The 14737-nt window shown below is 37.4% G+C and overlaps 1 protein-coding gene across 1 annotated transcript in view; it reads right to left on the reverse strand.

The window, feature by feature from the left end:
* The window catches only part of FOCAD (focadhesin), a 90698-nt gene that overhangs the window by 13863 nt on the left and 62098 nt on the right, over window positions 1–14737 (reverse strand). Inside the window, exons 24-33 of the mRNA XM_071424926.1 lie at window positions 13279–13367; window positions 11171–11212; window positions 9788–9896; window positions 9161–9277; window positions 8557–8795; window positions 7029–7118; window positions 4129–4276; window positions 2156–2275; window positions 1163–1285; window positions 226–303 (exon numbers count right to left, since the gene is read on the reverse strand). Of these exons, the coding sequence (XP_071281027.1) occupies window positions 226–303; window positions 1163–1285; window positions 2156–2275; window positions 4129–4276; window positions 7029–7118; window positions 8557–8795; window positions 9161–9277; window positions 9788–9896; window positions 11171–11212; window positions 13279–13367 (1155 nt within the window). The remainder of the gene's footprint in view (window positions 1–225; window positions 304–1162; window positions 1286–2155; window positions 2276–4128; window positions 4277–7028; window positions 7119–8556; window positions 8796–9160; window positions 9278–9787; window positions 9897–11170; window positions 11213–13278; window positions 13368–14737) is intronic.

Below are 14737 nucleotides of genomic sequence, written 5' to 3' on the forward strand. Positions count from 1 at the left end.
AAACTTTTCCCCAGTGGCATTGCACATGGGCCATATGAAGGCAAAGGAACAAGTCCCATTTTACGCATTGCAATTCAATGTTGCTTGGTTTGTACCAAACATGAATTATTGCAAAAATGTGATGTCCTGGTTTACAGCCATTGCTGTAGGAATGGGAAGCATGCATCCCATCTTGCCTTCTATTTCTCCATGAGATTAAGGTACCATTTGCTTGCATATTCTGACCTGTATCATGGCTCCTTCAGAGCCCACCAGTGCGACCAGCCCACTGACAGCAGCCAGACGCTCCATTGTTGGAGAACCCTGGAAGCATAATTCAGGACCAGTGAGCCAATGTGATGACACAACACTACTGTAGGACTAAATGCTTGTTCTTCCAACTTAAAAAAAATGACTACTATCACTAGCACACCTCTAATCCCAATAACCTTTTCAGATCAGATTCCAGCATGGTAGATAATACTAATCCCTCTCTTGATGAATGAAAGCTTTATGAATTAAGGAATGAGCTTCCTCCTCACTCCTCCAAATCTGAAATCATCATGGATTGACAAATCATTTCTTTTCCTAGCACAATCTGTATTCCACAAAATATACCAGTGCAATTCAACTCAAAACCAGTTTCTTTACTGATAATTACCTTTAGCTGCAATCTTAATATGTAAGTTTAGAGTTTGATTTGGAACACCTAACTTTTCCAGATAAATTGAAATAATTTTAATGACTAAGACACTATAATCACACTTCTTTTTCTTTCTTTCTTTTTTGACAAGCAGCACCTGATTTCACAAGACATTTTCACTTAATAACCTAGACTTTATCCTTGGGCACTGTTCCAAATTAGTGAACATGTCCAAATTAAGACCTCATTGAGATAAGCATTTCTCATAAATTATCCAAATTGAAGAGAAACAGGGATTTTTTTCCTTTAGCAAACAGCCCAAAATTATCCTCTTGCTTCCAAATATCAAACAGCATATTCAGATAGTCCTAACTTTTCCTAACATCACTCCTTGCAAGAAGCAAAGAAAATTATGTTTTTACTGTTAATTTTAAACTGTACACCATCCCTTCCCCACCTCCTCTACCCTCACCTATGCAAAAAAACCCTAAACCAACAAAACAAGTACAAAAAGCAGGATATGCATAGAAACTCCTTTACCTCTGCAAGCACAATTTTTATCCAGGCTGGCATTAGTCTGTTACTCAGGTCTTCAGCTTTCCCATGACCACAAGCTGACAATCCATGTACTATTGCACCTAAAGCTAAAGCAAAACTGTAGGTCTGTAAGGTGAAAAAGAACTCATTAAAACAGATTTTACAAAGGAATCTGTATTTTTATACATTTATTATTGAAACATTACTCACATATTTATTATTTCCCAAAAATCTTTGCCTAGAATACCAGATACTTTATTTCAAGTGACATGGGATTTTCTAAGATTAAATCTTTGACACATAGAGCTTTGGTTTTAGAGCAGATTTTCTGACATGAAGATAAAAAGCTCTAGCACAGGTAGTTAGCTCTGACTTCCTATTTTTTCAGATAAACATTCTGAACAATTGATTAATATAACAGCAGGCTTTGATTCAAAATGGTTGCCTCCCCTGGCTCCTTCATTTCCTGGCAAACATTAACCAGAAAAGAACTTGCACTAAAATATTGATATTATTTTTGGCAATTTGAGGGGTACCCTAGGACACTAGGGATGAAACACACACCTGTAGGAACCTGTGGCTATGTTTATGGTTATGCACTATCAGTGGTTCAGGCACAGCAAAAATTCAGAATAGCACAGTTGATGTATTTTCCCAACAAGAAAAAGAAATTATAGAAATATGCTATAAAAGAGACAAAAAATGGCAAGATACAGGGACTAAAGACATGAAATGTAACAATTTCTCTTCTAAATGCAATCAAACACATGCAACTTGCTTTTATTTCACTGTCTGGTAATTGCTATATGCATTAATGAATCAAGTGGTAATCTTAGTAATTGTGCGGTATGCAAAATATATTCATCAATATTAGTTAATGATGAAAGTGGAGCAACATAATTGTCTTGAATTACAGTTCGGGAAAAGCAGTATCCAATATTAAATAGATAAAGAGAGAAAGAAAACTAAAGCGAACCCCAAATACAGAATTATTACCTGCTGATTATTTTCTGCTAAGGTCCGTAGCTTGCTCATAGCCTTTTCAGCCTCAGCTGCTTCTATGATTCCAACACTGAAAGCAGAGACACAGGAACAGGCCACAGAATAGGCAAGTACCTGAAAAAAATTTTATTCCATTAACTAGTCTCTAATCAAGCTCACTGTAAACAAAGGTCACACTGAATAATGTGCCAGCATGACAGAAAAGATGTAACATTTTCAGTTTATACTTTCAGATATTTATTCCCTCACTGAAACACTCTTCATTGACCCTAATAGTGTTAAACAAACACAACTAAAGCTTTGAAGTACCTCTGGTTTTACAGAGGTCAAACTCCTGACCTTCCACACAAATGTAGCGATTCTCTAAATACAAGTATCTGATCACTATTTATGTAAGCATACTCAGCATGCTGTGCTCCCATCACACAGGTCCCCAGGCCAGAAAATGAGCACGTAGATCTCACACACATCCCACAACACCAGCCTCCTATCCTTGCAGAAGGAATCACCAGCAACATTGCTTTTCTGTTCCTCTGCCATGGAGAATAAGTGAAGTCTGAACTACCAACAAAGCAAGTGTGCTTTGTTGTAACCTCCTCTGTACCAAAGTTAAGCAGCAGAACAGCACATGACTCTGAGGGAAGCAGAGAGCACCTACCTACTGTGCAGGATTTACATCAATTTGACCTCTAGCAAGTAATGTGCAGATTGTACATTTTGCTGCAGCAGGCCAATGGGTTATATGCAAATCACCTACAGTTCTGAAACAGCCTCCTGTGCATCTCATATAGTAGCATTCATCCTAGAGTGCTGCCCAAATTTTACTCATCTCTACAAATCCTTACAGAAGTTTTAATTGCAAAGGGTAGGTTTTCTTTTTCTTCCCAAACTGCCCCATGATGTTAAACAGTTGCTGCCTTTCATCTCAGAAGTTGCTGTATTGAATTCAGTTTAATTTTGATAATGCACTTGAAGATCTCTGGGGACACATAAATTATTTCATAGCTGTAAGTAATTTTAATGCATGAACCGTAAGTTTCAAATGGCTAATCCTCAACACACATGTACTGCCAAAAAAATAAAACTCCATCTATGAAGATGTTTAATAAAGAGCTTTCAGAACACTACCAACAGGGGGAAAAGTATAATCCTATCAATCTCTATTGACTCCTGTAGGAAAAACAGAGGATTATGCAACTCAACTGCTCAGCTGCTCCAGTCTTACATATATCATGTACAGACAGCATTGCTTTTCTCATGCAAAACATCTGCTTGTTCTGATTTTTGTTTTCTGTGGCAAACTATTTGAATTTCATCAGTTTTCATTCTCGAGTTTTACCTCAGCAGAGTTATAGGCTAAGTACATGGACCATGTCAAAACTTACAGGACATATCCTGGGGAAAAACTCCCTGAAATGCAGGGCTCAGTTTAAGTGTTCAAAACATAAAGAAAAAGAAATGGGACCATAGCAGCATGCACAAGTACAGAATTCACATTAGCTAGTGACACAAAATTTCAAAGAAATATACAGAAGGCATATTGAAGGACGAAGTATTAGCATTTAAGTTCTCTCTGAGAGTAACTTGTTGTCTGCTTTTAGTAGATCAGATGAGCAGTAAACAACTGTATGTAAGAGACCCATATTCATAGTTACTCATGATCCAACTTTCAACAGTTTTATTTGGGGTTAAGGAATTAAAGAAGACCTTTAAAGGATCATGTCTGTTATCTTTTCAGGCAGTTTCTTAATGTCTTTTCAAGATTACACATTATTCTATTCTCATTATTGTTGTTATTATCATTTTTTTTCCCAGCAGACTTAAACCCATATATTGTGAAAGAAAAAGCAGAAATGAAGCCTTCCAGTATCACAGATAAAAAAAGTTTCAGCAAAAAGACTGTAATTATTAAAGAGAAGAAACAAAATAAAAGGAAGACTTAAAATTTGTGATAAAATAGGTCATACCTCTTGGACTCCTCTGCTTTGGTCCTCACTGCTGTCCAGGTATTTGTAGAGTTTTCGCAATGAAGCAGAAACATGCACTCGTGATTCTGTTTGGCTACTGTGACTCATAAATGAAAGAACAAGTCCTACTCCTAAAATACATCCAGTGCTTTAAGAGAAAACAAAAGAGAAAAGATTAAGTGTGCTTTGGCTGCTCTAAACTCCCCTTAAACCCTAATAAAGTTTGTGGGTAAGAAGACCTCTTGGCCTTGCCTGATAACTAGCCCTGTAGATAATTTATTACCACAGTCAATTTTGCAAATGGTTTTTATTTCACACATCATTTTCAAGAAACACCAGACGAAAGAAGAGCATAAGAAGAAAGTGTTTATTTAAATAATAAGTAAGCCCTACACATACAGCCTCACTATTCCTTCTGTCTCTGAAGAACCAGTAGCCCCAACAACAAATGCCATAAACTAGTATAAAGGAAGTATTGATCCAAATTTCTGTGTGTCCTGATAGTATAAACTAGGAAATCCCAATTAAACATACTAATTGCAGGTTCAATGAGTGTATTAGCATCTGCTGCTGTCAGACTCCTTCAAGAGCTGTTTCACTTGCAAAAGTAATAAAATTAGTCATTAAGCCAGAGAACTGCTAAGACAGCTTTCTTAGTCAGGTAAGAAATTAAGGTATTCACCTGCATTTCTTAACAGGAACGGTCAGGTGTGCATTCTAACTTGTACTAAAATTTGCATGGAGCAGCTTCATCAGGGCAGACATATCCAGCACAACTAACTGTTTGATGCTGAGGATACTTAAAATTGCAACAAGAACATAGTTTCAAAGGACATAATTTAATAGGGCAGCTGGCACATACATCTCCACAGTCTCCACCTCTCTTTCAGATTTTTGTTCAGAAATTCCATTCTGGACCAAAGATCTTTTACTAAATTCTGCATATGTGCTCCCATAACAAGTTCTAAGTCATCAGGTTTGTCAGAAAACTTCCAAACAATTCTGGCTTCCATCATGAGATACTAAAACATAGCAGACACTTATTTCATCAGTTTTCATTCTCAACATGATCTCTCACTGGCACACATCCCCAGTTGCTCTTATTTGTAGATGATTTTTTTTCCCCTGTGCACATCTCCCTGACACTGCTTGTAGCAAGCATCAAGCAGTCAACTGAACATGGCTAGGATCTTAGGCATTCTCCTATCCAACTTAAAAATGGCAAGGAAAAAAAAAGTTGCTGCTTTTACTCAAGTAGGTAAAAAACAGACATCTGAGAATAACTTCAGTCATATTTTTAAGATAATGTTTTGCAGTAACTGGGGATTAAAGACGATTGAGCATGGCTAGAAGACACAGAGGGGTGTCTTGGGAGTGATATTTTTTTCAGCAAAGACCAAACAAACCTTTTTAAGCAACTGGTATATCTGAATTAATGACTAGCCAATAAAACAAGGGCATGGCTTATATACAAGAGTTCTAAATTCAAGTTTAGACTACTGCTTGTTGACAAAACTACATAGAAAGAAAATAGAGTTTCTCATTAGAGCTATAGTATTTTATGTTATTCACTGTTAATAAAGACTTAAAACATAATTGGACACTAAAGCAAGAATAAAACTTCACGTTCTCTGCTCCACTTTTTGTAACTAACAATTGCTCTCATTTGGCTATCTTATTTGTGAGCTACATAAAATGAGTATTAGGTACATTTCATCTACATGATAGCTCAGATTTCCTAGCACATTTTAAGTGTTTTACTGCCAAAGCATCAGGTTGCAGGGAGTCCTGCCTTCCACTGGGCGCAGCCTGAGACTGGACAGTACTGATTACCACACCTGCACTGCTCAGCAGACCTATGCTCAAAATGTCAGCTTGTTTTTTGTGTAAAAGAAAATCACTGATTTAGCAGGAGTGAAACACTGGTAAAAATGCTCATGCCTCACAGCTGATCATGCCTTTGTCACACTGGATGAAAAGGCTGGAAAGGACCTTCCTTTGGAACAGCAGTTTACAAGTAGAAATGCAAAACTTGGACAACTCTGCAACATTTACGGCTCTACATTACTTCTTTGCTCACAGAGAGAACTTGTACTAGACACCTTTAAAAACCTTTAAAACCCACAGACAGCTCAAAAAACCCTCTCTTCAATCTTCCCTCTCCTGCTTGCCATTGTTTCATATTCTTCTGGCAACCTCTTGCTGCCGGAAAAGTCTGGCTTGGCTCTTCTCTGAGGCTTTGATCTCCAGCTAACAGGCTGCACAAACCAGCAGCAATAGGCATGACAAAGAGGTGCAGCTGGTAGAGTCTCTGTGTACTGTGTGCCTCACCCTGTGCCACTCAAAAGGCAACAGAAATCCTCACTAAGCTGTGCAGGTTCACAGCCCAATGGTGCACAGCTATGACTCCTCAGAGCTTTTCAGAAAGTGCACTGGAGAAAGGAGGGCAAAGGAAAATGGGAATTATTGCTGTTTCTTTTGAACAGTGAAGAGCTGGGCAGAGAAATGCTCAAACTGAAAGAAAACCTTATGCACCCACACTGAGCCACTCAAGATACTGCAGTTCCTTCCCTGATTTGAAAGAGAAATGATTACTGTGGAAGAAACATCCTGCCATGCTAAGTTAGCTGTCTCATGGCAACTGACATGTGTTTTATTGTCTAAGGAGATTCAAGTTCTAACTGTAAAAACTTAAGCAATGTGTGACTGACTCTGTTTTAGGGAGCATATCTCCAAAGGGCCTTTCCAGCCTGCCTGAGCTGGTGATTATATGCAAGTACTCAGAACCTGCTGTCTCCTTGTCCTATCCTTATACCTTTCTGTGTAGAATTAAGGAAGAAAGTGTGAATTTAAAAAGTATAGTTCAAAATAAAGTATCACCAGTAATAAAGGAAACTCACTTGTACTCCAGACTGGTGTCAAAGCAACAGTTCTCCAACATATCCAGGGATTTCATCAGAACGAAATTCATCTGTTGACCAGGTAAATCACTACGAAACCAAACCAAAACAGGAACAAAAAAAAAAGATCCAATGCCTGACAGTAGGAGGAGGAACTTGATAAACATCACCTCAGCTAGATGTGTAACTATTCATAAGCTGAAAATTCATGACATTTCACACTATTAGCTCTCTCAATCTCTCTCCACCTCATTGCCTAACTTACTGATAAAAAAGACGCATTTATATCTCACTCCAAAGATGTTATATGTATACCCCTCTTATAAAACATATACTCAATTTTCATAATGAACTGGACATCTTTAATGGAAACTAGACCTATAATCTGATATAAGCTATAGCTACATTCCTATGAGTTTTGATTTGTTGCAATACAATGCTTTGAAGAATGTGTAAGATTAAGCTTTCAAACCATGCAGTGCAGTGAAAGAATAAAACTAGTCTGCAAGAAATGGTTAGAAAAATGTATTCACTTAACATCCCTCACCACAGAAATGAAACAAACACAAACCCCCAAAATATTGATTCATATACTCCAAAATACTGGGCTGATGTAACTTCATTCTCTTTAAGAGTCCTTTTAATGCTTGTATGTAGCTCAGTTGTCCCACTGACTAAACATCCAAAGGTAGTCCATTCCCAAATTATGTGACTGGGTCAGTGGCAGCAAGGCATCAAGACACCAAAACATGAAGATTAGAATTCAGCAATGCTTCAGTTTTAACAAAATCAGATGCCTTAGAAACATTAGTTTCACTGAGCAAATTAACAATGACAATCAAATCTGTTTGGTACCTGTGCTTGTATACTAATTAAAATTTTTTTAATGGGTATACAAGAAAAAAAAAATCCCTAGTAGTCAAAACTCTGGAGGACTATAAAGTCAAACCTACTTTTTAATTTCTCAGGAATCACCAGAAATTTGCAACTGAGGCCAACCTTTCTGAAAGGAAGCATTTTCTAACAACTTCAGAATACCTGTGTGCTGCCAACACAGCTGTAACAGCATGCTTTAAAGACAGCTCATTACACTACTTCCATCCTCGCATTTGTAACTCACATGATGTAAGTGAACACTGTCACATGTCCAGAGCACCACTTACAAAGGAACCAATGAGGGCTGTGAATTATTTTACAACTATGTCTTCCAGAGTAACTAGTCCCATTTAAAAGAATGTCTGTTTTTCTTCTAGCTGACTGCTTTGCACTTTGTACCTTAGGATATTATGAAAATTAGTCACTTATCCTGAAGGAATGACAAAATACCTAGGATAGCTCTGGAGGGGGCTAAATTGTGGGGGGAGGGGGGGGAAAACTGATAATAAGAGGCACCATTTAAGAAACTTCACAAAGCCCTTCAAGAATCATTTGCCTATGACTTGTAAATACTTTAATTCCTCAGATCTTAAGGCCACATGAAGAAAAAGGAAGTTACCTATGCAACTACATTAAATATGGCAGTCCTCACCTGACTTTTTCTTCATATAAACGTGAGATGAACATCCCCAAACCGAGACCCATGTGGATTTGAACAGCTTGAGACTCGTCAGCATTTGGCTTCCCGGGTAACCTGTCAGTCAGCATACTCAGGACCTCCTCAATCTTTTCCTTGCATGATACAATGAAAATTGGCACCAGGAGAGACAAAGCTGTGGCTGCACAGGTTCGAGCTATAATACTAGCAGTATTTTCACCTGAGTAAGATTTCTAGAAAAACACAAAAATACACAAAAGATAGCATTTTTTTTCTCTTATGCCTTTTCAAGGCAACAACACTCAGCATTTGAGGAATTTAAAATAAACACCTACAGAGCAAACAGCAGCACAGATACATTGCAATCCAACATTCCCTGCATGTGGCTTTTACCATTTTGATAATAAAGACAAAAACTTAAAGCAAACACAAATATAAACAGAAAGTACAATGAAAGAAAATTAACAAGAGCAAGAAGAGTCTTGATTTTCCCCTATTCCAACTACTATAGCTCAAACAGAACCAGGAAATTTCATTATTAGAACTCCAGGTATGAAATATAGATATATTGCCTTGCCTTTAGTACCACAGCACATACCTGGTAGAACCATGGGAAGACCTGACCTTTAGGCTGGTAGCGGCTATTCACAATACTCAAGAGGGTCTCTGTGACCATGGAAATCCATTGTTTCACAGGAATAAAATCAGGTTCCGTCTATAAAAATCAAACGCAAATAGTCATCATTATTTTTTCTTAGAGCAAGTTCTGCCTAAATAGAAGCTCAGCTGATGATGTTCCAGCTGTGATCCATCATGAATGAGATTATTTTGTCATTCCTATGTAGTGTAAGTAGCATCATTTATTTGTCAGTGCTGGCTCTCCAGACACTACTTTTGAACAAGTACTATTCAGTAGAGCCAAAAATTATGAAATTATGAAAAAGAGTTTGGCTGGCTCAGTGTCCATAGAGTGACCTCTATCTCATCTGTCAAAATGGCCAAATAAATGACCATTTAGACATTATGCTTCTTGTGACAAGGAACATGCATACTCTACCTGCTTCAATACCACAGAATCTGACAGATGGCATTCACTGAGTATGATGAAATTTGAACTTGAAAATGTAAAGTACTTCACATGCACTTACCAGCCCCGCCAAACACCTGGTCATATTACTTCTCTGTATTCCACAAAGAGAAAGGACCCTCTACCAGATTCACTCACCTCAGGCACCCCTTCAGTGTCTGAAGAAAGGCTGCTTTCGTATTTGGCTACAGCAACTGCAAGGCCAGTTAAAGCAAAAATAGAGTTTCCTTTCACCACTGGACTGTCTCTGAACAGAAAAAAGAAAACAGTTAAGAAACATGGTAGAGATGCTGGCAACAGAACATATTTATCAAAGCAGAAAAGTTATGCTACAGATGATCCAGGAGGGAAGGTCTTTGCCCCTGGCAACTTCATCGGGCTCTCTTCTAGCTCAGCAGCAATCTGTTATATTTCATCTTCAGGAATTAGAGAAAAAATGGAGGGGAGAAGTGTTTCAGTCTTTTTTTTTTCTTGTCTGTCTTTTATATAAAGGCTACTACACACAAAGTTGGATAAAAACGAAAGCTTTTTTCCACTATAATAAGGAATGCTACCAAGTAGCACTTACAGAAATGCAGTAGTTGGCCTTAGCTAGTACCATTTCCATAGAGGACAAAACAAAAACATCTTCAAATGGAGAATGCTGGAGAGGCAGATGCCACTTCATTGCAAGATGCCGCTTCACAGCATGAGAAGTTTTAGCAGAGCAGCCATTCTTATCAACTTAAAAAAAAGTTTTTGATTATTTCCTTACACTACAAAAACACTACTATCATAGAAAATGATAGGATTCATCACTTCTATGACAGTGCAAACCTTTAAGGAAATCAAGTAAGAAAATCTGACAAAAACCAGAGAAAACATAACTGTGTTCAGTTTTGTGTAAGGAAGTATGTTGATATTCTAGTCATTCCCAGAAAAACAAACTGCAATATAATCCTGATGGAACTCTCTTACATCATTTTACAAAAGCACCTGAACAACATGACTGTGTAAGACCACTTTCAGGCCAGTAGACTTTTTGCATCAGTCTTCAATTTCTAAAAACTTCCTTGACTGCTGCTGTGAAAATATATTTACACTGCCAACCTGGTGTTTATTCCAGATCCAAAGATGTCATTATCACAGTAAAAGTATTTTCTGAAGTTCTATTTTGCTTTTTAAAACAAGAAACATGAGTCTTAGTGGAATGTCATCATTTGGAACAGTGAAATTACCTCCTCTCAGATAAGAGGTACTTGCAAATAATTACAAGGTACTTAGTTAAGTTCTTTGAAGTCTCTCAATATCTTTTGCCTTAAACAATTTCCTAACCTTCTAAAAGGCAACATTTTATTATGTATCTCAGAGAGAAACTTCTAAATCCACACACTCATGAAATCTGGATGCTTTAAATTTAATCATCTTAAATCATCAGGCAAAAATCATCTTAAAAAGATCTAGGAGGAAAAGGAGCAGTGTCCCACTCTTTATTCAAAATATGGGAAAAAACATCATCTGTAGTAATTTAGCAGTCCTTACTTGGAAGCACCTTTGATGACATCGGTCAACATATCTCTGACCCTGCAAGAGAACAGAAAGAATTTACACCATGTTCATTACTGTATAGCGTGAACTCAGCTAAATTCCTCTTCTGTCTTACATGAGGTCTGTGATCTACAGGTTAACAACTGTATCAGCTGATGAGAAGACAGTGCAAAATAATTACAAGCATTTAATCGGTAAGAAATTTTTGCACCACCCCAAGTTTCTTCAGGCTCATGTGCACTCCAAGTGTTTTATAAAGGGCTCTTATTTGACTTAATACCACTCTTTGTAAATTGCTGGTTCATGCAATAGCCATAAATATGCTTTTGGAGCACATCAAACGCATAAGTTTCCAGATCATTGTGCTATGTTCTAGCATAATGAAATCTGAATGCTGTTTAAAGGACAACCATTACAATTTATTCTACACTTTATTTCTGGAAACCACTACAGGCAGTTATGCTATAACATGGTATATAAACTTGAATCAATTTAAATTAAAGCCATGGGAGGGGTTACAATTTCTTACACATTATTATAGTTGAGTTATAACAGGCTACTTGTTTTCAATTGTTTCATTTTGCATTCATATCAAGACTGAAGCAGAGACACAATCAATCTCCTACACTGAAAGGTGTGGATGAGGAGAGAGATCCTCTGTTATAAAACATACAATTCTGTCATCGCCATGAATGTCATTCTACATAGAAAAACAACTTTAGACTGAAAATGCACATCCCCTAAAACAGAGCTGTATGTTATAAGACTGAGTTACACCCAAGCTTTCAACGAAATCTACCCAGATCTTTCTTCACAATCACACTACTTTTGCACAGTTTCAAAGCCACCACACCAGAAGCATTTACAACTTGGTAAATACCAATGCAAAATTGCACCAAAAAAATTTGCAAAATTTACATAATAAAGGGTTAACACTAAAGTTTATACCACATTGTCCACAATTAGGTTAACCCTAGTGAGCAACAAAAATGCTTAACAGCTGCTGAAGTTAGGGCCCTGAGGAACCAAGCAAATAATTGTGAACTGGAAAAGAAACTAAAGCTACTACTGGGCTCCAGTTAATTTCCTGCTTTGATTTTTTTCCTGATAAAGGGAATTCTGTTCACTTTTAACATAGCTTACATTATTACCATTTAGGAAATAAAGAACAGAAATTCTTTCAGGAGAAATCTATGAAAGCAGCATTGCTACCGGCCTTTTTATACCCTATCAAGAGAAGGATCAGTCACCAATAAAGTACTTTTCTACAACACTGTAGCATTCTGGATCTTACAAAGCAAGCCTCTATTCCAGAATTAGCTAGAATTCAGAACAAATTCTGAATTCCTCTTGAGTGGGATTTAATAACACACCTTTTAGATTGAAATACACAAAAAGCATTTTGGCTTTGTACATATTTTGATTCCAATACACTTATGAACAAGCACAAACCCAGATATTTATACTGTCCATGGATAGATAGTTTTTTCTCTTGTAAATCCTCCCACTTCGCACCTTCTTCTCCTGGCCATGCACGTACATGGCTAAATCCTGACTGAGAGACACTTCTCACCTGACAACAACAGAATTAGTGCAGAATATGGATCAGGGTGTGCATCATGTGTTTGCTTTAAACAATATTCTCACACTCAGTAATGGTAACTTAGCATCAGTCCACCATGACATATGTGAGATTGTGACTTGCATTTCTTTCATCAAGGTATTTTCAGTGAAATAGCTCATTACACTCTCAAGAAAGAAATTTTTATCTTTGCATAACCTTTCTCTTTTAGCATCCTATAAAACCACGGCATTACTTCACTCTTTCCAACTGCTCACCCTACAAAGTTTTCAGGCTCTGCAGAGGGGAAACTCATGCATATGGAAACCCTTACAATTACCCAATATTCCTCCTTTCCACTCACTTCTCCCACTATGGTCACTGTATCTGGTGGTTGGTTGTTGCTGAGTTTCAGGGTTTTTTTTTCATTAGTGCTCATACAGTCTTTAAACTTGCAAAATTGAAGGCTTTAAAACCTTGTCCTCCTCTATCCCCTTACTTGCCACTACAAGTGGTCAGGAGCACACAGGCACTTCCTTACCATAGCCAGGCTGTAAATTGTTTGTACTGCACCTCTTCAGGATCCTCTTTTCCACGTTTTAACTGCATCTCCAGCTCTGCCTGCCTCCCCTGCAGAATTGCAAAAAAAAAAGTAAAAAATGGATCTTATAAGGTTTATCGACATAATATTTCTTCAGAGAACACTCAGGTAACACAGGTAGCCTAACCTAAGGGCTAGTTCATAAGTGACCTTGACTGCTTTGCATAGGGGATCCCACTGTAATATACAATATATTAAGGAGAAGAATCCATAATTTTTTGTTCTGAGTAAGAAAAACCATCTGCAGATGGCATAAACAACCACAAATACTGAGGCATCTATATAGTACATGCAGAGCCAAGTGCCCTTGGGAAAGGCTACAACAAGCAGGGACTGAGCTTTAGAAGCCTGATAGCTAAAATGGATTCTAAAAGTAAAATACTGTTTTCTTGATGCTCTACTTAAGGCAGAATTCCTCATTCTTTTACTTTACATAACTCTGACCTCCCTGTGATTTCCTACACCATTTTTTCTGTACATTTAAAGAGGTGATATAGATTCTGCCCTCTAACATGTTGTAACATATATGTTATCTAAAAATATCTAAAGCAGCTTTGTTTTAACATTCTGTCTCAAATCAAGAGAACTATAACTTCACTTGTTTAGGTTGTGAATTACTGCTCCTTAGCAGATTATTAAGCCTTAAATGAAAAAATACAGGCACATATGCTGTATTTTTTGGTATCGAATGCTTGTAGTTTGGATGTACATACCAACCTGAAAATACAACACAGTGAATCTTGACAATCCAGGTCTCACTCAAAAAGTGACCCTCCACAGAGATTAAAGGAGTACATCAACACACTGACTAAAAAGAAGGCAGTATAGCAGCTCAGAAACACTGAATTATGTACTGTCCAGACTACTCATCTTATACTGCAGTCTCTTTTGGCCACCTCTGAGGAAATGTACTAAAAAAGTGTAAGGATTAAGTAAGAAGCAACAAACACAGGCTCTACTGTCCTGTAAAATGGAAAGAATTCTACTGATCCTTTAGAAAAAATCTGGTACATGCTAAGCTCTGTGTGAAATCTTGACTTAGAAGAGAAGAAAAATAGGAAAGTAATTAAATGCAAGAGACAATGTCCCCCAAGACCTAAACCTGCAATTTGAATAGCTGCTGCTTATTTTGTAATGGGGTTGGCTTGGTAGAGGATCTTGCATTTTGTTGATGGTCAAGATAAAAATTGTTTTGAAAATGTGAGGGAAGCATATGTTTTGCTGCACAGCAAAACAAGGAGCAAAGCTTCTAGAATTTGTTCAGCAACCTGAGCTGCTCATGCTGAAAACAGCTGATGTGGCCTGGAAATACAGACAAATAAACCCTTCTAGTAGCACAAAGAGAGCATTCTGGAAGGAAGCTTTTGCTAAACTTTTTTTAGATAATTTTCCTGTTGAA

The sequence above is a fragment of the Agelaius tricolor genome, unplaced genomic scaffold, assembly GCF_023055355.1.
Source record: "Agelaius tricolor isolate 1412-34295 unplaced genomic scaffold, bAgeTri1.0.p SCAF_4, whole genome shotgun sequence".
In the NCBI taxonomy this organism is placed as follows: Eukaryota; Metazoa; Chordata; class Aves; order Passeriformes; family Icteridae; genus Agelaius; species Agelaius tricolor.